General features: G+C 41.2%; 3 protein-coding genes across 3 annotated transcripts; all 3 read right to left on the reverse strand.

Annotated features, from left to right (window-relative positions):
* Positions 1 to 441: 441 nt before the first annotated feature.
* LOC119989190 (serine/threonine-protein kinase BRI1-like 1) lies at positions 442 to 5544 on the reverse strand. Its single transcript, XM_038834550.1, has 2 exons — positions 5014 to 5544; positions 442 to 4824 (listed from the first exon to the last, which is right to left on the reverse strand). The coding sequence occupies exon 2, from the start codon at positions 4581 to 4583 to the stop codon at positions 852 to 854; it is 3732 nt and encodes a 1243-aa protein (XP_038690478.1). The 5' UTR covers positions 4584 to 4824; positions 5014 to 5544; the 3' UTR covers positions 442 to 851.
* A 12909-nt stretch (positions 5545 to 18453) lies between these two features.
* Positions 18454 to 21584, reverse strand: LOC119989207. Its single transcript, XM_038834600.1, has one exon. The coding sequence runs from the start codon at positions 21582 to 21584 to the stop codon at positions 18471 to 18473; it is 3114 nt and encodes a 1037-aa protein (XP_038690528.1). The 3' UTR covers positions 18454 to 18470.
* A 192-nt stretch (positions 21585 to 21776) lies between these two features.
* LOC119989214 lies at positions 21777 to 23948 on the reverse strand. Its single transcript, XM_038834605.1, has one exon. The coding sequence runs from the start codon at positions 23946 to 23948 to the stop codon at positions 21777 to 21779; it is 2172 nt and encodes a 723-aa protein (XP_038690533.1).
* Between the last annotated feature and the right edge of the window lie 1774 nt (positions 23949 to 25722).

A 25722-nucleotide genomic window follows, 5' to 3' on the forward strand; every position in this document is an offset into this window, starting at 1 on the left:
AGGCAGCAAGGCCACCTTAACCACAATGCATTACACAGACAATACATTCTCAACGTCATTTTATAGCAGATGCAGGATGTTCGTGCAAGTATCTAACATCCCTTTTATGATCTCCATAGTCAGAACATAAAATCCAAATGGTTTTTGAGCAATTGTTGAAACCAATCACCTTGAACATGGTGTATAATAGTGTCTATAAACAGTATTATATAATGCCCTATTCCATCGCAATATTGAGATAGGTAATTCTCAAGTTCAGAGTCACATAAATGCTTTTTAGTAAGGCAAGTAACAAGAAGCCTTTTTAAGTTCTAACATAGAGAAGAATGAAGATGCAGACATCACATGCCAAAAAAAGATGCGTCTTCGTGAATCAACATTCTTGAATAACATCAACAACTCTTCTACCTGATTCATAGTTAAACAGGTCATGCCATTCAATAAGGATAACAAAAATTATGATTTCACTTTCACAACAATGGTGTTGCTATTGCAGCTTGCTGCAACTTTACAAATACTTCTGGTTTTCTAAATTTGTATGAACAGAACACCACCAATAACAACCAGAAAATGTATGAAACAAGTAGAATAGCATCAGTTAGCAAAACTTTTACAGGAAAAAACAAAAGAACAAGCCAAGCTCAGAAGAACAAAGTTCTAGGTCTCTTATAAGTTATAAGTAACTATAAATTTGAGCTACTGAAAGAGCTATAGCTTTGCCTCCCCTCATCATGTCTTCCTTCATCTATTATTTACAAGTAGGTGAAATGGGAAGGATGTACCTTATATCCTATTCAAAGGTTCACATCACTTTCTGCAAAATTTATGCAGCCAATAAGTCTCATTAATAACTAAGGTTCTTTCTCCCTCAAATCCTCCATCACTGCATTTTTCACCAAGAAATCGTCAAGGACGTCATTTTCTGCATCAACATGAAGCTCTTTGAACATTGCCATTACTTGTATCATGGTTGGCCTCCGGAAAGGCCTGTCATCTAGGCACTCAAAGGCAATTTTCAAGTACTGAGACAATTCAGCCTCACCAGACTCTTCTGTTTCCAATTCAGTATCAAGAATCTCATTACTTCTATTCTCTTTGTGGAGCTGCTTTGCCCATCCAACCAAGTTATTGTCATCGCCAAACTCAGAAGGATCTATAGGCCTCTTGCCTGATAGAAGTTCCAGCAGGATGACGCCATAACTGTAGACATCTCCTTTTGTGGTGCATCTAAAGCTCTGATAGTATTCGGGTGGAACATAACCTGGAGTTCCAGCAAGAGTACTGACGCTAAGATGTGTGTCAAGCGCATTCACCAATCTTGCCATGCCAAAATCTGAAACCCTGGCCTCAAAATTTTCGTCTAGAAGTACATTGCTGGACTTCATGTCGCGGTGGATGATGTGAGGTATACAGCTATGGTGAAGGAATGCAAGACCTCTTGCAGAACCAATTGCAATCTTCTTTCTTGCTGCCCAATCAAGATTTGAGACGTCTCCTTTGACCCTGTCATGAAGAACAGATTCGAGACTCCCCCATTTCATGTATTCATACACAAGAAGCCTCTCCTCTCCAACCTTGCAGTAACCCAAAAGAGGAACCAAATTTCTATGCTTAATCTTCCCAATAGTTTCCATTTCTGCAACAAACTCTCTGTCTCCTTGTCCAGTGACATGAATAAGCTTCTTGATAGCAACAACACAACCATCACTTAGTCTTGCCTTGTAGACCTCACCAAACCCTCCAGAGCCTATCAAGCTGTCCGCGTTGAAGCCATTAGTAGCCTCGAGCAGGTGAGCGAAGGTTAGCTTCCGCAGAGGTTTCTCAAATGTGGCAATATTGATGCTTAGAGGCTCTGGAACACTGGAAAGTTTCCAGCTGCTGCTACCTGAAGTCGGAAGGCTTTCAATGTATTTCTCCCTCTTTTCCTCCTCCTTCTGGTGCTTCTTCACTCGATAAAGAGCTAATGTAAGTCCAAGGATACACATAACAAAAAATGTTATACCAATAACCATTCCTGACTCCACAGGCTGCTTTCTCCGGGCCTTGAAACTTGTTGGGTGACTTCCAGAGCTACAAGGGGCCAATGGTAATCCACAAAGGCCAGAATTATTCTCATATCTCGATGCAGGAAAAGTAGTCAGCTGACCTCCAGCAGGGATAGGACCAGTAAGATTGTTGTTAGACACATCAAGATCACTAAGAAAAGAGAGAGTTCCTAATGATCCAGGAATAAAACCCTGGATATTATTGTGTGAGAGATCAAGAACTCCAATTGCCTTCAAACCTCCAAAGCTATTGGGGATATTTCCGGTTAACTTGTTGTGTCCCAAGTTCAATACCTGCAAATAAGTCATAGAGCCAAACTTTTCAGGTAAGGTTCCGGATAAGGAATTGTAGGATAGGTCAAGGTATATCATGGTGCCGTTGCTGGTGAAGGTGTAAACTGTCATGCCAGAGTAAATTCTTGTTGATGGACAAGAATGAACCATAGGAAAATTCTCCAGCCTTTGGGCCCAAATCCCTTCAAATTCAACTAGTCCTCCAGCTCCTTTGCAGGATGTTCCACCCTCATTTCTCACAAATGCAAACTGCTTCCCAGAAACGGCTCCAGGAACTACAAGGCCAGAATTGTCAGCAAGATCGGATGGGAGAGGACCACTGAAGTCATTGCTGTTCAGGTCAAGCCAAATAAGGCTCTGGCAATTGCCAATCTCTCGTGGAATTCGTCCAGAGAGTGAATTGTTACCCATTTGAAGGATAGCAAGCTTAACTAAATTTCCAATTACAGCAGGAATTTCCCCTGAAAGCCGATTACTGGAAAGGGACACCCAAATCATATTGGTGCAGTTGCCTATAGACTCTGGAATTTTCCCTGTGATGAGATTGTTGTTGAGAATCAATGTCTCTAAATTCCCTCCATTCACACAAATTCCTTCTGGAATTTCCCCTGTGAGATTGTTTGCCCACATCACCAAGTCAGAAAGGTTTGGCATGGTCCAAATTTCTCGTGGAACCGGACCTGTCAAGCTGTTGAAACTAAGATCAATGCTCCTAAGGTTTTTGCATCTTCCAATCTCAGATGGTACTGATCCTGATAAATAATTGTTGGCTAAGAGTATTTTCTCCAAGGCTGAAGAAGTTGGATTTGAACAAAACCAAGATGGGACTTTTCCAGTAAATTCATTAGAACTGAGATCAAGCACTTGAAGTTGTGTGCAATTTGCCAAAGTCATCGGCACCGAACCTGTTATGTTGTTGAATGGAACGTAGAGATACCTCAAACTATGTATACTACCAACAACAGTACTAAGGAAATCTCCTGCGAGGAGATTATTTCCGAGGTTCAAATGCTGCAATGAACTGCAGCCAATGAACGTCTCCGGCAACCCTCCAGTGAGTTTGTTCACGGATAGATCAAGTTCCTGGAGTTTCCCACACGCATGCCCCAACTCTGGAGGAATATCACCGGAAAACTGATTGTGTGAAAGCAAAATCACCCTCAACTTCGGAAAACCACCCAACATTTCACCTGGAATTTTGCCTTGAAGCATGTTCCGAGAGAGGTCAAGCGTGTCCATAAGCTTGCAATTCATCAAACTAGCTGGGAAGTCACTGCCAGAGACGCTGTTTTGAGACAAACTAATGAAGGTGAGGTTGCCGCAATTCCCGAAATCAAGGCTAGAGAAGTTGCTGGAGAGATTATTGTGGGAAAGATCAAGATAGTTGAGAGATGATGGCGAGTCTGCAACAAAGCTAGGTGGTATCTCTCCAGAGAGTATATTATAGGAGAGGTCTAACACAGACAGACCTGTGCAAGACAAAGGAGTTACACCCAGTTTTCCGGCGAGCTTGTTGTCGGAGAAATTGAGCAGTTGGAGGTTCTGACAACTAGATAGGGAAGACTTCAATAGTGAAAAATCCAGAATCCTATTCCGAGACAGGTCGAGCTGAAGCAAAGAAGGACCAAAACGAAGAGTTCCTCCAGTAATGGAGTTGCGAGAAAGATTCACATAATTCAATCGACCGCAGGAGACTACAAAAGAGTTGGACGGGAGAGAGCCGGAGATGTTGTTGGAGGACAAGTCAATGGTCTCAAGAGCACAAGAGGTGGAGGCAGAGAGATCGGAAGCAGAGAAGGAATTGCCCTGTAAATAAAGGGTGCGTAGCGTTGGCAAGGCTGTGAGATTGGGGAGGTGGAGGCTGCCAACGAGTCCGGCGTTGCTGAGTTTGACAGCGGTGACATGACCGTCAGAAGAGCAAGAAACGCCATACCATGAGCATGGAGAGGCAGAAGAATCAGCTTTCCAGGTTGACAAGAAATTGTTTGGATCGGACTGGACAGACAACTGTTTGAAGGCTAACAAACACAGCACTTCGTTGGTGCTTTGTGTCTCTGTTTGTGAAGCAAGCTCTCTTGCGAAGGTGGTCGATGGCAGGAGTAGCAGCTGACAGAGAAGAAAGGACACAAACCCCAAACCAAAGAATCCCATGAAGCTTCTGCTTCTGTTGCCGCTGCTGATAGTGATGAAGTTTCTGCCTTGTTGTTCCTTTGATGACATTGAAACCCTCCATTCTCTCTTCATTTTAATTCTTTCTTCTTCTTCTTCTTCTTCTTGTTCCTTCTCTGTTCAGTTCTGGACCAACTAAGCTGACATAAGCATATTCTTCTCTATCTCCTCTAGAGATTGATTCATAAACTGCAAGCAAGTAGAATAATTCCTGTGTCCTATTCCTCTGAAGTTTCTTCCATGTAACCAGAGTCTTCAAATTTCAAATCTTTGGGAGATTCTCTTCTGGGTTTTATGAAATTCTTGCTTGCAAAAGCTGAGAAATAATAAACAATGAAATCTTTATTTTTATTTTGTAAAAAAAATTCGTTTCTCTCTTTATTCACAGAGAGACAGACAGTAAAAATCTCCATCAAAGACGTAATAGGGATCAATCAAACTTTCAAAATCAAAATTTTAGTAAAAAAACCAAGACTGGATATTTGGGAGAACAAAAAGAGAATACCTGGTTTCTGTCATGTGATGGGTGATGTAATGGAAGTCCAAAATCAGAGTAGTCCGTTAAGGAAGACAAGTCCTAAGACAGACAGACAGAAACTTCGTGGGTACTATGTACAGAAATGTCGGCTGTCACTCATCATCAGTACTGCTTACCATTTTCTCGGATTCTAGGAGATTATTCATTATTCCCTAAGAAAAAACCCCCATTAAAACCCAGAAGACGAAAATGAAGAAAAAAGGCTCTTCTTTTGCAGGAAAAATGATGCAACTGTTACAAAGTTGAAGTATGAAGCTTCTGAAACATAGTAGCAAAGGCAAAGGAAGCAAAGGTGAGAATTACAAAACAATCTCTAAAGAGAGTTGCTGCTAAGGGTGTACGGGACCAAGCAGAGAAGAGTAAATTGTGGGAGTGATGGATGCTAGTCTCCCTCTCTCGTTCTCTTATTGCTTTTGTGCATTTATGTTCTCCTCTTTCTCTTTATCCGGGTCCAGTCAAACCAAAACTCTTGCCTTATTTTGGGAGCCAATTTGGGACCAGTGACTTCAATTGCCCTTCTTGTACGTCAATCTTTCTTCAATTCAATGTGCTTCCTGCTACAGAACCATTACACTTACACACACATTAATATAAATAAAAAAAATGATGATTTAACTTTAAAATATGGTAATTACATTTTTGGTGCAAGGAGATATGGTAATTACTTAGTCGTGCACAGAGATGCATAAAAAAACTTATAAATCCTCCTAATACATCACACTCACGTGAACTCATCATATTTTTACCGATCAACATTAAGCTATCGTATTAAATGTCATGTAAACTTTAAACCCTAATATTTTTACCGGTAAACATTAAGCCATCTTTTTATATATATATAGATGTACAAACGTGGTGTTAGGTGATTGACATACATGCGTCCAAGAAATTAGAGTAGAAAATATTTAGTTGTTTAGAGGTCAATGAATGAGTGTATATATGAACAAAAAAAGGGTGAGCAGACATATAAGCATGCGCGCGCATCAAACCTTACATCATGAAATTGAAAGCATATATATATATATATATATATATATATATATATGTATGTATATATGTATATGTATGTATATATATATGCTTTAAACAATTACATTTACAATTACGTGTTCTTAATTGTTTATTCCTTTGAATCCCTAATCTGTACTGCTCACTGCTCTTATATATTAATATTAACAAAGATATAATTAAGAGAGGGGAGACACGTACATATACATTTCATTGTGTTAGATATATTTATATCAGTACACATATAATATATGTACGTATAGAAAGAAACAAAAGTTAAAATTGCAAAGAGGAAACAAGGCGCAGGCATGCGGGGGGGTTTGTCATGTGTGGATATAATAATTAATATGGCCCATATATATATAATTTTATGGGTTTTTGTGAGAAATTAATTAACATTCAAGAAATGAAAAGATGACTTGGGGAAGAGTCATTTTTGTCACTTGTTGAACTGTACGCGAGTGCACACTCTCTCAATCCAAGACCAAGACGAGGAGCTACAGGCGGCATCTCCCTATTAGTATTAGTCCACAGTTTTATGTATGGAGTCTATGAAACAAACTTTTACCCTCATCTAATCATGGCGACTTTTATGAGATAATTAAATCATAATATGTAATTAACCACCTTTACCTTCAATAATTCAACTACGTAAAATATATTTAAATCAATTCATGCATTTCATGTCTGATGTCTCTATATTTGATCGGATAATCCCCTGCATGCATTAAAAGAGTAAAAAATATGTTTGATTACCAAGTTGGATCGTAACAAGGGGGAGGGTAGACTGTGATTCTTCTTCTCACTTTATCTTCTATTATCATTGTTAATAGTGAAGTTATATATATATATATATATATAAGAATGTTGATACTATTTGAATCTAAGCTCAAATACATCAAGAATATTGTTCGCTCTGCATATGCCGTCACCATTAGTTTTTAGACTCAGAAAATGTGTTACATGTGTAAGAGGTGTCAATCCGACTTGAGATATGGACTTGACAGATCAAAACAATAACAAAAATAAAAATAAAAGGTAATATTTGATTAAGATAAGTAAAAGTAATTAATAGCGGAATCCTCGCAAAGAAAGCAGGCAGATTTTCTGGACCGTCCCTGTTTGGGTGTTTTGTTATGATATGACTTCATGAATAGATTATACATACATATTTTAAGGAGTCCACAATCATAATAATGGGAACCAACTTGTTTCTTACTTTCTTCTCATCTTGGCAGTGCACACGACTGCCCCTCCCAACCTTCAATCCTACTCAATATTCTCTTTCTTTGGAAGTACTGTTTATTATCTTATTTTCCATCCATTTTTAAGGCCTATATTTATATCATCATATATGTATATATGAATCAAAAACACGTGTGAAGGATGGACCCTTCCGAAATATTTGACTTTTTTTGTTTTGTGGGTTTTTAAAAAAAAGTAAGGGAGAGGAGAAGAGAAGAGAATAATTATCTTATGCGGATTTAAAATGCGCATCATCAAAAGTGGATGAATGAAATGATAATTGAGACCATTATTTTTGGGGCTTACATATTGCAAATCCATAATGAAAATATAGATTCGCATTTTATGTCTGCATGAGAAAATATATATATACACTCACAAAATATAAAGTAAGGACATAAAATAAAGATAATTTTTTATCCATTGATTTAAGTGAAATGATAAGTGAGATCAACTGTTTATAGTTTCACATATTCTAAATCAATAATGAAAACATGTGTTCTTATTTTATGTCTTACTTTGTGTCTTTATAGGATAAATCTTGCGTATATATATGTACACACAATTAGTAGCTAGAGAAATAACGTACCTTACAATACAAGTTAGTTGGGAATTGGTTGGCTTCTTTTTCACTATTTTCTACACGGCACTCTTCTATGTTAACCACTAATATTATTATCCCATAATAATATTACATTAATACTACACATCGTTTTCCATTCAAACTTAAAAAATTTCTTTATATATATATATATACACATTCATGGCAACCATCTTTAATTTTCAAAGTTTGAACTATTTGGAGGTCAATAGTGGCGAACACCTCTAGCTCTTTCATTATTATTAAAGATCGAGAAAAAAGCCCTATATCCAATTGTAATAATGGGAATAAAACGTAATAATTTTCAAAGGAAAGAGGTAGTTTTCGTCTTTTGGTTTCTTATTTTTTTTCTTCACTAACACCTTTTTTTAAGACCTTTTTTCACTAAGATCTACCGACCATAATTGGGGAGTTTAGGAATTTGGTCTTCTTCACTTGCTTTTTGTTGACATTTGGTACCTACCAAATTATGATATGAGCAAGCAATGACGGAGAGGATTGCTTATTGCAAATGTTGGAAAGGAAAAGTCAAGGGGGGCCATCAATAATGTGTAGGGCACGTAAGTAAAGATGACTGAAAATCTCTTGACACCGAAGGTGCTTGTCAAAGAGACTCCGACGGTGAAGTCAGTAAAACAAAAAATCAAGAGATGTGCATGTGAATACATGTGATGGGTCTGACTATGGTAGATCAAGATTGTTTCAGTATGGGTCATGATATCAATAGCTTGTGAAGTTTTCCTGAGTAATAGACTTAAGCTCTTCCAGGAAGGAGGAGAGCTATTTATAGATTGTGTGGAACAAGATTAGTGATGTAAGGTCATGTGAAGATGAGTTATGAAGGTGAACTAGAGAAAGATGATTGACAGGCGGTGTTTGTCAGAACTCAGAAGATAGGTATGACGTGAGTGGTTAGTATGGAATAAATCTATAAATACGGCTCGTACTCGTCCCTTGTGATGGGACGGATGTCAGTCTCGAGGCAAGTACAAATTGTATGACAAGACAAGTATGCAATTGAAGACCGACTTGTGATTGGTTAGAATTAAGGTCGAGATCAAGGTTAAAGCTAGAAAAAATGATGAGGGCGAGACAGGAGAAGCAAGAAAATTCATCGAAGTGGCAAAAGTCGGTTGTCTTGGCCAAAAGGTCTATGCATGAGAACATGTCATGATGAGTATTCAAAGGGCAGAAACTGAGCCGTCATACCTGAGATGGGGTTAGAGCTTAATTTGTGGGTAGTGTCGTTGAGATGGACTATAATCTTGAACTAGGTTCATACTCGCGCTATGCGTGTCGTATATGAATTCTAAATAATATGAGGCAACAATTTCAAACTCAAAGTATTTAGATCATCTTAGATAAAGCACATTCCATACACTCAATCCCAACACCTCCAGTTAGGTTTTTTACCTTCCCCCTAATAAGTTTTTGGTCCTTTGCATCCCGAATGAAAACGAAATTCAAAATAATCACTAATAGTGATGTCAATAATTTTGGCATACTACAATAGGAAATTAAGATACCACCTTTTACACTTTTGAGCATGAAAATGAAGCCAATAACAAATTTCTGCAGGTAAACCAATCAAAATAATTGTGCGATAAATTGAAATTCCATGGGCTCAATAAGCAGGCAGCAGTTTTTGGTTAACTTTTTCAGGATACAAAAACAATATTGAAGTTCAACTATCAAGACAATTTGCTAATCCAATGAGAGATTACAACTTGTTTCTGAATGCTCTTCAAATCATAAATAAGAGAATCATTATCCCCTTCTGGTGTAAGCTTGCATTTTCTGAATTATTGAGAGCTCTAAGCTGGTTAGCTGCTCTAACTAAATCCCTCTCCAAAGATTGAACATCCCTAACTTTCCACACTACGCAACAATTTAAGTAAGGAGACCATGCTCGGTCAAAAGTTGCAAGCTTAGACCTAAAGGTCCAAAGTTTTTGTGATGTGGTGGTGTCAGATTCCACAAAAGAACTTTGTGTGGGTCTCTCTAATATTATCTTCAACAATTCCTCAAACTCTCGGACAAATTCTTTAGCAGATCGGGACAAAGCAATTTCACACTCTCCTTGACCATTGAAAACAGAATCTGGATGACCTAATATCATAAAAGCACAAAGAACAATTCTCATTGGATACCTTGACAATTTAGCAGGACCTTTGATTCATTCCCTGACTGAAGATACTTTCTTTTGAAGATTTGCGATCCCAAATGCTTCAAGTATCCGATTTGTCCGAAGAAATTCATACTCAAAAAGGATATCAAAATGCATAGAGTAAATCATTACACAATGAAGTTGATGTGCTTCAATGCAAGACTACAATTGCTCACAACAGACAGTATGAAAAGAGGATCATATCATTCACTCCTTTTTTATTGACTTGCTATGGAAATCTACTTTGCTCACCTTATCTCCAATTATCACAAGATCCTATCTGGATTTGTTCAAAGTTTGCTCCTTTGTTGTAGGATAATTTTCTGTGTGATTATGTAATAATTTCATATTGGGGGCTGTTCTTTTTGCAGCGGATTCAATCTTGTTGAATATTATTTTTAATTTATGACTCTCCAAATTGTACTTTTTAAAAATAACTATAGTTACTGGTGGATTAGTAATGGCAGCTGGTATGTCTGTTAATTGATTATATTGATAAATGGCTTAATGGATCATTCTACCTGATTTTCTGAAGTTGGTGTTGAGTGAGCTTTACAGATGCTACTATGAAGGACAACTGCAAACACTACTTTGTTATCATCTATAAATTTACGAATATTTAGCCCTTTTCATCTCTTGGACTGGTTTCATTCAATGTTTTGTGATATGCATGCTTTTTTTCCCCCTATTGGAGCTATACCTCTCTTGCTGCCATTATTTTCAAAATGTCTAATTTATTCTATCCTTCGCTTAATCCTTACATACGAAACCTGTCATCATGGGTAAATTCCTGAACGCACGCATAGTTCACTCGAAGATGTATGTAGACGGTAGACCAGTTTTAGGCAGACATCAGTACACAAACAGTTTGTAAAAGTTTATGAGTATTCAAGGGAAAGTGTTACCAATTAGAATGCTGAATGGATGGTTTAACTATTAGCATTTGCTTCGTTGAATAGCCTCAGTCAGGAGAATGCTGGCATTTAGAATCTTAGATCTCAGCTCATATGTAATTGCTGCCTTTTGGAGTCTTGAAAGGGCTATAACTCTTTTTGCACCATTTTGGAGTTCTTATAGATTGAACTCATTTTTATAGAGTTTAATTGCCACTAGTGCACGCCTCTCAGTATGCAACGAAGATATTGTTTGCATTGATTGTCTTTTAAACTTGTTTTTGGCCTAGTCTAGATGCGGTTGATATTCATTAATCATTGTTTATGGTGACAAATGCAGGAAATGTGGCAGCAATTGCAACAGCTGAAGCATGTGATTCAAATGCAGCACTTCTGGCAAGCAACTTGCGTGTTCTGAACCAATCTTTCAGATTAATGGCCAGTCTCGAGTGTTCTCAGGTTCCATTGTCACCAAGTGTTCGAGGACAACGTATTGGTGAGGGAGCTTCATGAAACACGAGGTGAAGGAAGAGTCCTTGTCATCGATGGCAGAGGAAGCATGAGATGTGTTAGGACAGCTTGCACAGAGTCTGGGCGGTCTGGTATTGTATTTGTAGGAGCCGATTTCTACAATAGTTGAAAGGTCAATCTTTCTTCCTGTGGGGTCCGTTTGCAGCCTTGGATCCTGCAAGTTTCACAACAAGGCAAACCGTGAAAGCTCCTTAACCGGCTCGGGGGGTGCCGGTCGTGGAGGCTCCGACGATCAAGTTAGTACTTGTCGGAGATGGAAGACCAGCTATAGTCTTAGGTGTTTTGTCTGAGTAGGTCTTTTCTGGAATTGGTAGAAAGTGTTTTTGTTCTGTTTTCTCGGGTCCTTTTGAAGAACGCTCTCCCCCCCTTTATATATGAAAAGAGGGGGATCTTAATAGAGAACGAGGATCGACCCCAGGAATTGTGTATCCATTCCAGTTATATCATTGGACCAAATTGTATGAAGGAAGTGTATAAAAAGTCTACTATCCCGGTTGTGTCAGGGTAAGCGGTAAAGTAACAATATGTCATAGTTAAGACAGGTGTCGATGATAGTATGGAAGTTTTGTAGGCGGTATTTAATGAATAGATACGTATATGAAAGAAAGCCATACCTAAGGATGTGAGCCAGTCACACGTGTAAATATCGGCTGTAGATTAGACTGACAAGAACTGCTTTATGAGTGATGTAGTCCGAGTAATGGCGCTTATAGGTGGTGTCGCCATTACTATGTTCTGGCGACTGTACTGGATCGCCAACACCTGCGGATGCTTTGACACCTAGTTCCATCATGCTAAGGAAGGATCATAATAAAGTGACCAGTCTATAAAGCTATAAAGATCCTGTAGATAAGTGTCAGAGAATATGACAGTTTTGGTGTCAGAATACTGTTTATATTACGTAGCAAGTAATGTAAAGATTGTATATGGACCTAAAGATTGGCTTTTTAGTCTCGGGCCTAACTGTGATAGTTAACCTGGGGGCCTAGACAATCCAGCTCATCTTGTCGATGTGGGACCAGGCGGGGCCATACCATTTTTGGCACCTACAATTGTCCCCCACTCTCTAAGCATGAAAACAAATTCATCTTGGAGAGTTTGCGTAATGAATTTCCTACAATGAACAAGAAACAGAGGGATGAGTATAACTGAAGATGAAATGTATAGCAAAGGCGGTCCAAGATGCTGGTTTCTGTGAAGATCCTGATGGAGTATGTTGTGAAGAGGCGTGTGTAACCTAGTATAATGTTATTCACTGATGCTGGTGAGATACAACTTCTTTGTTCGAAGCTGTACAGGGGACACCCTCGTTTGTTTGAGGGTGACAAGGTATACAACCTCGTTTGTTTGAGGTTGCACATAGCCAGCGTGGGCGTTAGCGTAGAAGCTATTTTGGAGTCATAGCTGTGGCCTGTATTGGCGCTAGCATAATGACTGAGGTGAAGCTATTGCCGTGGCCTGAATTGGCACTAGCATGCTAGCCATTCGATGTAACCGATTTGTATTCAGAGGTGATGACTAACACCTGTAAAAAGAACACTTGATGGCGACTTTGTAAGTACGAGTTTTACTCAATGTAGTACAAGGGTCTATGTAAACGAAAAGTGAAAGGACTGCAACTATTATTCTGCAACTGCCATTTGCAATAAATCCAAAGAATATTAGATATATGAACAGTATTTATAGTGACAGTAATACTGTATGAATGCCATTATGCCAAGATCAAAATGTTGCAGATAGAGGTCGTGACACGTGTCAATCGTAACATGACAAGCATTTAATGCGTCTGACGTGCACATTGAAATTTTGAATTGCTACCGCCATCGTTCCTTGGAGAGCACGTTTCGGTAAGCTTGCACCATGATGAACACAAGGGTATTACGGACAATCGTACAATACTAAAACTCAAAGATCGTGCCCTTAGTTTTTCAGAAAAACTTTCAACCGAAATTTACAGAAATTGCTCAGATTTGCTGAAGACGGAAGAAAGGAAGGCATCAATTGACGCTCGTACCGTACCAATTGAAGGTAATTCTCACTCTCTTGCCCTGAGTTTGTATTTAATAGAATGATGCGACCTCATGATCAAGAATCGGAGGATGAAAGAGTATCCGGCAGCGGTAGAACTCCCGCCGATCAAAACAGAGATGAACAAGAAACCAGTGTAAACTACTCATGGTCTGGGTCGGGGAGTCAGGGACCTGGTGACGATAGAGCCGGAACCAGCGCACCAGTTAATGAAGGAGAAAGATCAGAGAGGAATGGCCACATTGAAGGGCCGTTAATACCGAAAGGGTTAAACCCTAAATCGACTTTGGCAGCAAGTGATATGGACTTCTACCGAAAGAAATATAGAATCCACTCATCCATTGAGATAAGACCTGGAGCTGACACAGAGGGAGTCGATTTTCAAGTTCCTGGATGGACGCCGTTTTATCTATTGTCCTTCAGCATAGGATTGAGATTCCCCATACCAAGGTTGCTTGCCGATGCTTGTAGGATTTGGCAAATATGCCCAAGCCAATGGATGCCTAACAGCCTCAGAATTTTGTTGAGCATTCAGTGCTTGGCTGAACTAGAAAACCTCGAATTCGGGATCAACGAATTGGCGGTGGTTTATTACGCCAAAGAAAGTGGTCCAGGAAGGTATTGCCTGGTTCGTCGGAGAAACAGGGAGGAGCTAATTCTTGACACCGTCTCCAACGACCATATTGTTGACTGGAAAGATAGATATATCTTTGCTAGGGGCGCCTTGGTATATGGGCTTCATAGGGATCTGCCTTTAAACTGGGTTGAAGGAAATAGTAAGTTCCATTCCTTCTTCATCTGTTTATGCTTGTTACTGAATCTTATGCACCGTTTCTTTGCAGCATCAAAGAATTTGCTAAGCAAGTGGAGAAGCAGCCCCGAAGTGCTTCAAAGAGTAGAAGAGTTTTACAATCTTGGAGCACGTAAAAGATCCAGAAAAAACATTCTAACAGCACGCAAATTGGAGAAAACATCTCTTTGGAGATACATAAGTAAGTAATTTCAACTGTCCAAACGAACAAACAAACATGCTCAAAGTATTCGTCTTATTTTATCATATGTGCAGGTGACGAAATGTTTGAGAACGTGTTTGCTGATATAACCGATGCAGACGACCTGTATGAAGCTCTGATGCAGGATGCTGAAAGAAATCAGCAGGGCCAGGAAACGGTGGGTGGAGGTTTCGAGGTAGCTATGCGTGCTGCAGAAACGTCCAAAGCCAAGAAAGCGGGAGAGAAACGAAAATCAACTGAGGAAATACCTGAAAGAAGGATGAAACAGAGAGAAGATCCTCCTGGCAAAGGAAAATCGAAAAGCACTGGGGGCAGCGGGAAGAAAGCAACTGAAAAGGCGACTGCTAACGTCAGCGATGGGACGGAAATGCCCAGAAAACTCCTTCACGACGCCATTGCCTCGGGACCCAGAGGTAGGGGAGGTGGTCTTATCATTACCACCGCGAGTGCGTCGGCTGCCATTGTTCTGGATGATGATTCAGACAACAGTGAAAGGGACACAATGCCTTTAACTAGGAGGTTACCAAGCATTAGGACATCCAGGGTAGAGACTGCTGAACTAGTGGAGACACGGGCTACCGAAAATCGTGAAGAATTTGACCCCACAACTGACAGCTACGTTGATGCTAACGCGGAATCAGAAGTTGCCAGGAGTGAAGCTATGGCAAGCGGATCTAGGACTGAGTTGGCGACAGCGGGTAACCAAGAAGTGGAGGACACTGCCCAAGGTGGGGAGAATATTCAGCCTAGGCTAAGGTTGAACGTCACGCGAAGTGAAATGGAAGAAATATCAATATGGATTCCCAAATCTTTGACCGTCTCTTCTGCTCCCGTACTTCCACCCGTTGGGATTAGGAAAATGGTCTTCCCTGAGGACGCCAAAAAATTGGATGCTATGCCTCTTCCTAGCCAGTTCAACTACTCGGTGGCTCATTGCTTTACTGTAAGTGTCTCAGGAACGTATCAGTATATCGTCATTAGTTTACACGACTAATACCACCTTTGTTGTGTTCTTAACAGGCACTCCAAGGAGTACTCAGGTCTGGAGAGAACGCCATTGGCAGTTTGAGCAAAGAGAGGACTGAAAGGGAGAGACTAGAAGGCATGGTAAAGGGGCTGGAAGACAACTTGGCCAATTTCATGTCTGCACAAAAAGATTTAGAGTATCAATTGATTGGGGAGAAGAACAAGAATACTCAAATGTCTGCTCAAATCCCAAGATTGGAAGAGAAATTGAAAGAAGCAAATGAGCAGCTCCTGCAATCAACTGAATCATTGAGTGCATTGGAAAAGAAAATACATGACGATGCATACAAAGCCACTCAATTCGAGTCAAGGATCGACCAAGCAATCAGAGATGCTCAGTACTTCAAGGATTGCTGGGAAGGAGTCACCAAACAACTGGAGAGTGCAGAGGCCAAAGTGAACACACTGGAATTCCAGGTACACCAACTGGCTGACCAACTTGGTGATGTTTCCAGAGAGAAAGACCTGTTAAACAAAGCGTTGGCGGCGCAGACAATGAAGACAGCAGAAAAGGTTGAAATGGCCAAAAAGATGGAGGAAAACTACCTTATCAAGATAGGGGCCATGGGAGGTGTTGGTCAAGCTGCAGAGAGGTTCAGATTGCTAACCCAGTACAAAAAGAATGAGCATCCGAAATGGGATGTGGACTTGATGCTCAAGAAGGCTGTGGTAGTACTTGAAAACTACCAGCCTAATAAAAGATGGGTTGTGAATGAAGAAGCAATTGGAGAACCTATCATCGAAAAAGACCTGGCGCCTCCAGAGAGTGATATCCCCACTGTTGAACAACTGCCCATTGAGGCCCGTGAATCGCCAATACCTGGTACTGTCACAGAAAATGCTCCAGCTGAAGTACTTCCGACTCCTAGGATTGAAGCTTCAACTTCTGAGCCTGAAAATGCAGATGAGGATATCGCGCGTGCAGATCCTCCCATTACCTCGGAGGCCATTTGAGATTGAAGTGACAACAGAAACTATTTGAACTTGTTTGGTTTTGAATTTTTGTTATTTGCAATAATTGTTGGAATAATTTAGTATTTCCAATTTCCTTTTAGTTTAAATATCCTATCATAGCAATCTACAATAAATAACCTTACTCTGGTAGCAATCTAGAGTCAATAGCCTTACTCTGTCCCCCAGTTTAAGTTGGACTGTTAGAACGTAACTCTAAAAGTCCAATTGAAACTACGGATAATGACGTGTAATGAAACTAGAACTAACAAGGTGGGACGCGTTGCCTCAATTATTTCCATCTGGAGAGAATATGGCAGGGTGAATCTCCGAACAGAGTAACAAAATCTTGACTGAACAAACTCCAAGAACTGAATAGGTATGCCAAGTGGCAGGCAAAAATTTACAAAAATCAACACGTGTCTCAGAACACCATTGGTGGACTTGATAGAGAATTCAATCCGTGAGAATATTGCGTTCTATATAAGGAGGATAGAACAACTCGATGAGTAAAGGTTGAAGATGAGTTGGTAAGAGAATCTGATGATATTGGTACCGATGATCAGGCTACACTGTCAGTTCCGGCTAAGCTCATATGGGTTGCCTAGTACTGACGGTGAGTCTGATCAGCCGTGCCTTGTATCATTGTTCTGGTCAGGAAACGCAAAAAGTCTTGGTGCTGCTTTGGCGACGTTACGTCTTGGCGTCGGTAATTATACGTAGTCAATGTTTCTACATTTTTAATACTGAATGAACCTTTGTCCCCCAGTAATAAATGCGTTTAATGACATGCGCTGATTGGGATAATCGAGGCGGTCATTTAATACCTTTTTGACTATAACAAATACAGTTCTAAGTACCTCTTATGTTTTTTTTTTTTTTTTAAAGATTAACTGAATTTAGAGATTTTAGAATTTTAAATACGTTTAGACTTCTTTTCCTATCTTAAATGTTCGTGTAGATTTTTGCGGTTGCAAAGTTTATCTGGACTCTTGGGTTACCACAAAGAATTAATTGCAGAATTAATTTCGGGTGTTCTCGAGAAGATGAAAAGGTAAGGTTCACAACTATATAAAGGCTAATTCTCTTTTGGCAATGGAATTATCCTACAGACCAGATAACTACACCCAGTCTTTACAAAAAATGGCTGCTTCTCAGAGCTCTGTAAACTCTCCATCTGACTCTGACGACAATTGGGACGTAAGTTCGTTCCTTCCTCCTGATTGCCGAAACCCTGCACAGTACGTCGTCGACCTAAAGGAGGCGATGAACGAGATGGAGAAGGATATGAAAGAGATGAGAAAGGACATGGAGGACCAAGAGGAGCAGATCACAGATCTTACCAAAGCTCTGCAAACCGTTGGCTGTGCCATGCTCCGACTGGAAGAGCTTGCGGAATCGCAAGCTATGGAGCAGAACATAGCTAAGCTTCAAGACTCGCTCCTTAATCTTTCTGTTTTGATTAAGGAAGCGAGAAATAAAATGAACGAAAGCTTAAACATTTGGTCGTAAAGACCATATGTTTTATATGTATGTTTTTTCTTTTTTCTTTCTTTCTTCTTTTTTTTTTTATATATAAAATCAGTATTTCTTTCTCTAATGCCTCAAATATTTTGCAAATATAATACGTTGCAAAACTGAAGTAATAAAACTCGTAAAAACAGTAAAACTTGTAAAAACAGTAAAATTTAAGAAAGCATGAAAACTTATCTGGTACGATGGCGTCCCCATGCTGTGGCATCCGAACAAACGACTGTCCATTGTTTTTTCGGGCTTTACAATCCTTGCGCTCAAAAGAACAATCAAAGGTAGTCGATGGGACTCCCATCGACACTCCGAAGCTTAAATTAGTTCATATAATAACACATATAATGAACTACAGAAATTTAAATATATAAAGATACTAAAGGAAATATTTAAACTACAATTATAGCAATATAAAGACAAAAAATCATGCGTGTTTAGAAATGGTACAACTTTAGATGAACGGCGTTCCAAGGATGCAAGATCGCTTCTCCATTTTCCCTGTGTAGTCTGTAGGCGCCGTTTCCTAGTACCCTGTCGATCAAATATGGGCCTTCCCAGTTCGGACCCAGCTTCCCAGCGTTTAGCTCTCTGGTATTCTCAAAGACTCTCCTGAGCACATAATCTCCCTCTCGAAATGCTCGAGTTCGAACATTTTGGTTGAAGTACTTTGAGACTTTATCATGGTATGCAGCTGTTCTTGTGAGCGCCTGATCTCTTAGTTCATCAATAGTATCCAGCTGATCATTCAACTCCTGCCAATTCCTTTGTTCATTAGCCCACTGAAACGTAGCAGATGGGAGTCCAGCTTCAACTGGTATGACGGCCTCAGACCCAAATGCAAGAGAGAAAGGAGTTTCCCCCGTAGGCGTTCGTGAAGTTGTCCTGTAAGACCACAACACTCCAGGTAATTCATCAGCCCAAGCACCTTTAGCTTTCTCCAGACGCTTCTCCAGGGTCCTGATCAAAGTTTTATTGGAAGCTTCAGCTTGGCCATTACATTGGGGATGCCTTGGCGTCGTAAAATCTACCTTGATTCCCCAATTCGCACAGAACTCCTGAAACTTATGACTTGCAAACTGTGGGCCGTTATCCGTCACGATCTCTTTAGGCACTCCAAACCTGCATATAATATTCTTCCAGACGAACTTCTTCACATCCAGGTCTTTGATCAGTGAGTAAGACTCAGCCTCAATCCATTTGGTGAAATAATCAGTCATGGCCAGAAAGTACTGCCGTTGCCCGGATGCCTTGGGCAAAGGACCAACTATATCCATCCCCCATTTCATGAAGGGCCAAGGTGCCACGATAGGAGTAAGTTTTTCTGGTGGCATGCGTGGAATCTGAGCAAATCTCTGGCATTTATCGCACCTCCTTACATAGTCAATTGCGTCTGATCTCATAGTCGGCCGATAATACCCCGTAGTCAGTGCTCGATGAGTTAAACTCCTTCCTCCAGAATGATTACCACACTCTCCTTCATGCAATTCTGCCAACACATACTGGGCTTGTTCTGAATTTACACATCGCAACAAAGGACCTGAATAAGATCTTCTATATAGCTGCTCATCATGTACTGCATACCGCGCAGCTTTAGCGACCAAACGTCTAGACTCATTCTTTTCTGCTGGCAGAACACCATCAACCAAGTATTGAACAAACGGTGTCATCCATGTCTGGTCTGAACTAACAGGAAGAATCTCACAATCATTCTGCTTCTCTACTTCTTTCTGATTGCTAATTGACAGCCACTTCAGGTGTACCAGAGGAATCGTCTGCTCCTGGTTAGATTGGATTGACGACCCGAGGTGGGCCAGTGCATCCGCATACGAATTCTCTGCTCGTGGAATCTGAGTTACGGAGAACTCCACGAACGCTAGTTGCAGTTCCTTTACTAGCTCCAGATAACAAGTCATCTTCGGATCTTTGGCCTGATAAGAACCAATAAACTGATTTACTATCAACTGCGAATCTGAGTAAACCTTCAAACTTGTGACTCCCAGTTCTTTGGCCAGCTTTAGACCAATAATTAAGGCTTCATACTCTGCTTCGTTATTGGTTGCATGGAAACCGCATCGGACTGCCCGTTGAATTACACTCCCTTCTGGAGAGATCAGTACAATTCCCAGACCACTGCCTCTGACGTTACTAGATCCATCAACGTACAAGGTCCATACCTTTGGGGCTTGATCTACCATGCAAAGCAACTCTTTATCTGCCTCTAGCTGTGTTGACGGAGCAAAGTCAACAACGAAATCAGCCAGGACTTGTGACTTGATTGCGGTTCTCGGTTGATATGTAATATCGTATTCACTAAGCTCCACCGCCCACTTGATTATCCTTCCCGACAACTCGGGTCTATGGAGTATGCTCCTCAACGGGAAATTTGTCACTACAGCAACCGAGTGGCATTGAAAGTACGGCCTCAGTTTTCTGGCGGCAACCACCAAAGCTAAAGCTAGCTTTTCCAGTAAACTATACCGGGTTTCCGCATCTAGCAGACTCTTACTCACATAGTATACTGGCAACTGCTTCTTATTTTCTTCTCTGACCAAAACCGCGCTTACAGCTACCCCAGAGACAGCCAAATACATGTACAGCTGCTCCCCAGTGCTGGGCTTGGACAGCAGTGGAGGGGAGGTAAGGTAGGCTTTCAACTGGTTTAAAGCGTCTTCACACTCAGGTGTCCACTTGTAGTTAACAGACTTTCTTAAGGTGGAGAAAAAATGACAACACTTGTCGGATGATCTGGAAATAAAACGACTAAGGGCCGCCACTCTCCCGTTGAGCCTCTGAATATCCTTGACACAAGTCGGAGAGGGAATGTTAAGTATGGATCGAATCTGATCGGGATTAGCCTCAATTCCTCGCTTCGTGACCATATACCCAAGAAATTTCCCAGATGCCACTCCAAAGGAACACTTGGCAGGATTCAACTTCATATTATACTTAATCAGCAAATCAAAAGCTTGCTGAAGGTGCTCGAGATGTTGATCGGCAGCTAAGGATTTTACCAGCATATCGTCAATATACACTTCCATGGTGTCCCCTAAATACTTCGAGAACATCTTATTCACCAATCGCTGGTATGTGGCTCCGGCATTCTTCAACCCGAAGGGCATCACCTTATAACAATAAATTCCTCTATCGGTAATGAAAGCTGTTTTCTCCTGATCTCTCGGATGCATTAAAATCTGATTATACCCCGAAAAAGCATCCATAAAGCTCAACAGCTCATGACCAGCTGTTGCATCAACCATCATGTCTATGTGCGGCAGTGGAAAGGGATCTTTTGGGCAAGCTTTATTCAAATCTGTAAAATCAATACAGACTCTCCACTTGCCATTCTTTTTCTTTACAACCACAACGTTGGCTAACCAATCAGGGTACTGTACCTCCACTACAGACCCATTATCTAGCAGCTTCTGAACTTCTTCATTAATCACTAAATTCCGTTCAGGAGCAAACTTCCTCCGCTTCTGCTTGACAGGAGGATACTCAGGATTAACCTGGAGCTGCTGCATCACAACATCAGGGTCTATCCCAGTCATATCTTCGTAGCTCCAAGCAAAACAATCATGATGCTGTGACAAGAACTGGATCAGTCTCTGTCGTAGATGAGCAGGCAACTGCGCTCCAATCAGGGCTTTATGATCTGGAAAGTCAGGATGGATCTGCACTTCGTCAAGCTTCTCCATTCCTGGCTCATCTGGCTCCATACCGGGTGTCTGGTTCTGTAACTGCTACGAAGATTCTCCCTTGCTCCTCATGGTGGTTTTATAACAACTCCTAGAAGAGTGTTGATCTCCCAAAATCTCTCTAACGCCATTATTGGTAGGATAGCGCAGGATTTGATGATATGTGGAAGGTACGGCCCGTATCGCGTGCAACCAAGGTCGTCCTAAAATAGCATTATAAGCAGAGGGTGAATCTACGATGGAAAACCGAGTCTGCTTGTTCAACCCTGGAGCATAGATGGGTAACACAACTTCTCCCACTGAATGGCTCACCTCACCATTGAACCCGATAAGAGCCGTTGACTTCCGTAATATCAAGGTCTCATCTAGGCCCATTCCTTTGTAGGCAGCCAAGAACAACACATTGGCGGAACTCCCATTGTCAATTAAAATTCGCTTCAGGTTGATGTTTGCAACCTGAAGTGTGAGCACCAAAGCATCATGGTGCGGGTGTAACAGTTGGGTAGCTTCATCATCCGCGAAGACCATCACCTGATTAGTGAAAGTTCCAAGGGAACGTGCCATTCTAGCAGCGGGGTTTGCTGCTTCCTTCTCGTGCTTCTTGGCAGAGGTGTGGGACAATCCACTGATCTCTGATCCCCCAGAAATCACACAATAAGTTTGAGTAATTGGTGGCGGCGGGGGCAATGCTTCTGGGTCATCAACTTTCCTCTTTTCCCAGATTGCTCTACCGCGCTCAGAAAGCAACTCTCTGAGGTGACCTCTTTTCAGCAGGTAATCCACTTCGTATCTAAGTCCTCTGCAATCAGGAGTAGTGTGGCCAATGTCCTGATGAAAGTCACACCACTTCTTGGGGTCTTTCCATCCTTCGGTCTCTTTCTTAGGCGGCCACTTCACCTCGTTGCCCATCTTTTTCAAGACTTGTACAGCCTCGACTTGGTGTATCTTAAGAGGGTACTCGGGACAGTTTTTCGCATAATCTGATGCTCCAGATTTGCGGGAGCGCCAGTTACTGCTGGGCTCGCCAAAGGTGGATTGATCTTTCCTTGGACGTTTGTCCTCTCGTTTCTCTTCTTTAGGAGGATTAACTGGCTTTCTCCTCGCATCCTCCTCCCAGCGAACAAATACAGTAGCTTTCATCAGAGCTTCTTCATAACTCCTAACATCACATTTTGTGAGTTCTTCATAAAACTCCCCATCTGGGAGTAAACAACTCCGGGGCGCTTGAATAGTTGTTCCTGGGTCACAATAGGGTATAGATACTTTCTCCGTGTTGAATCTTGACAGGAAGTCACGGAGAGATTCTCCCACTCGTTGGGGCAGTAGGTATAAATCATCAGAGCACTTATGAATCTTCCGACTGCTCGAGAATTGCACCATGAACGTCTCGATTAGCTTCTCGAAAGAAGCAATACTGCCATTGGGTAAGTTGATGTACCAACGCAGAGCCGGACCGGTAAGAGTCGATCCGAAACCTTTACACATGCACGTCTCGTGCATGCCGTACGGTATGGCGATAGCGCCCATCTTTAACTTGTAGTGAGCCACGTGATCCTCGGGGTCATCAGTCCCGTTATATAACTTCATGCTCGGGACGCTGAACCTGTGCGGTAGATCCGTTTGGTATATATTGTCCACAAACGGTGATCCCGTATAGCAATTGGCATTAATTTTGGCCAAAGCAGGAGGTGCTTTAGTCAATTTATCTATATCTCCCCGTAGTTCGATGATCTGCTTGGCCATCGCAGCTTGGGCGACTGAAGCGATAGTGGGTCCCGCGAAAGGTGCAGCAGGAAAACGTGGTGGCTGTGGGAGTCTACTTCTTGGAGAACCGGTCAAATCTACAGGGGCATCCCTGTTAACATTTTGCTGAATTTCTTCTGTCGCAGGTCCCTTACCCCGTGAAGTAGAAGTATCATATCCCCCGGGGGTACTCCCGGGAACAAACTGGGCACTCAAAGGATAAGGCAAAGGGTCTCTAGGAGGTGGTGTTTGCTCAAGGCGAGGAAAAGGTGGAATTCGGACTGAAGTGGGATCATGGCCTTGGGAAGTGGTTTGGCTTCTCAGCTGCGAAACCTCTTCGCGGAGTGCTGCGTTATCGACCGACATTGATTCTAACCGCGCATCCGTTTGCTGTTTGTTCTTTGACATGTCTTCTCTCATGGCTTGCATGAGTTCCAACAGCTGGTTGTTAGTGACCTCACTGGTATCAGCCATAACGGGAAGTTGCCGTGAAATCTTTTCGGCCAAATACTTGCAAAAGGCCCCCTATCTGGCGCGCCAAATTGTAGGAGCCGATTTCTACAATAGTTGAAAGGTCAATCTTTCTTCCTGTGGGGTCCGTTTGCAGCCTTGGATCCTGCAAGTTTCACAACAAGGCAAACCGTGAAAGCTCCTTAACCGGCTCGGGGGGTGCCGGTCGTGGAGGCTCCGACGATCAAGTTAGTACTTGTCGGAGATGGAAGACCAGCTATAGTCTTAGGTGTTTTGTCTGAGTAGGTCTTTTCTGGAATTGGTAGAAAGTGTTTTTGTTCTGTTTTCTCGGGTCCTTTTGAAGAACGCTCTCCCCCCCTTTATATATGAAAAGAGGGGGATCTTAATAGAGAACGAGGATCGACCCCGGGAATTGTGTATCCATTCCAGTTATATCATTGGACCAAATTGTATGAAGGAAGTGTATAAAAAGTCTACTATCCCGGTTGTGTCAGGGTAAGCGGTAAAGTAACAATATGTCATAGTTAAGACAGGTGTCGATGATAGTATGGAAGTTTTGTAGGCGGTATTTAATGAATAGATACGTATATGAAAGAAAGCCATACCTAAGGATGTGAGCCAGTCACACCTGTAAATATCGGCTGTAGATTAGACTGACAAGAACTGCTTTATGAGTGATGTAGTCCGAGTAATGGCGCTTATAGGTGGTGTCGCCATTACTATGTTCTGGCGACTGTACTGGGTCGCCAACACCTGCGGATGCTTTGACACCTAGTTCCATCATGCTAAGGAAGGATCATAATAAAGTGACCAGTCTATAAAGCTATAAAGATCCTGTAGATAAGTGTCAGAGAATATGACAGTTTTGGTGTCAGAATACTGTTTATATTACGTAGCAAGTAATGTAAAGATTGTATATGGACCCAAAGATTGGCTTTTTAGTCTCGGGCCTAACTGTGATAGTTAACCTGGGGGCCTAGACAATCCAGCTCATCTTGTCGATGTGGGACCAGGCGGGGCCATACCATTTTTGGCACCTACAGTATTGAATGGCTGCATTAGAGATGTAGATGAGATTAACGCATGAAATCTAACAAGGCATCAATGAGAAGCATGTTCCTGTTTACATAGCTGGAACCTTGATTCACGATGGGGAGTGGAGTGGTGTATGCTGATAGGGATGGCATTCTGGTCTCAAAATCAAGACTTTCTATCTCACAATGCGTACAACTGCATGGTTTAGTTTCTAACTTTTCAGAAGAGAAGAGCCAAGAGTTGTGTGGAATATTTGCATATGAGTGCTTTTATGGCAGTGGGGTTTCCTATGACGTTACCTTAGACAAGGGCATCAGGTCAGTTTCTTCTCTTTAGGCATTGAAGGTTGATTAATTTTTGTGGATGCAGAGCCATTCAGAGTATAAACTTGGACAGCAATAAAACAGATTCATAAAAATCATGGTCTCGTGAAAATCAGTCTTAATATGCATGCAATCCATCCCAGTAGGTTGTGTACATAATACTTAGCTTCCGCAATCTACATACATAGACACAAACAGAGTATCACCAATAATGGCTATAATTTCATTGTGGAATTAATTTAAAGGTCATATAAGATGAATTTCGTAGAGTAAATTATGGGAATTAATGTAGTAAAGCAAATAAAATAATTATATTCAATTACAAAGATATGACAACTGTTCTTCCAAAAGTCCAAAGAAATTAATGGAGTATATACAACGAATTTATTGCTGCTATATGCATGAGCTTAAATAGGAAA

This window comes from Tripterygium wilfordii, chromosome 21 (assembly GCF_013401445.1).
Source record: "Tripterygium wilfordii isolate XIE 37 chromosome 21, ASM1340144v1, whole genome shotgun sequence".
In the NCBI taxonomy this organism is placed as follows: Eukaryota; Viridiplantae; Streptophyta; class Magnoliopsida; order Celastrales; family Celastraceae; genus Tripterygium; species Tripterygium wilfordii.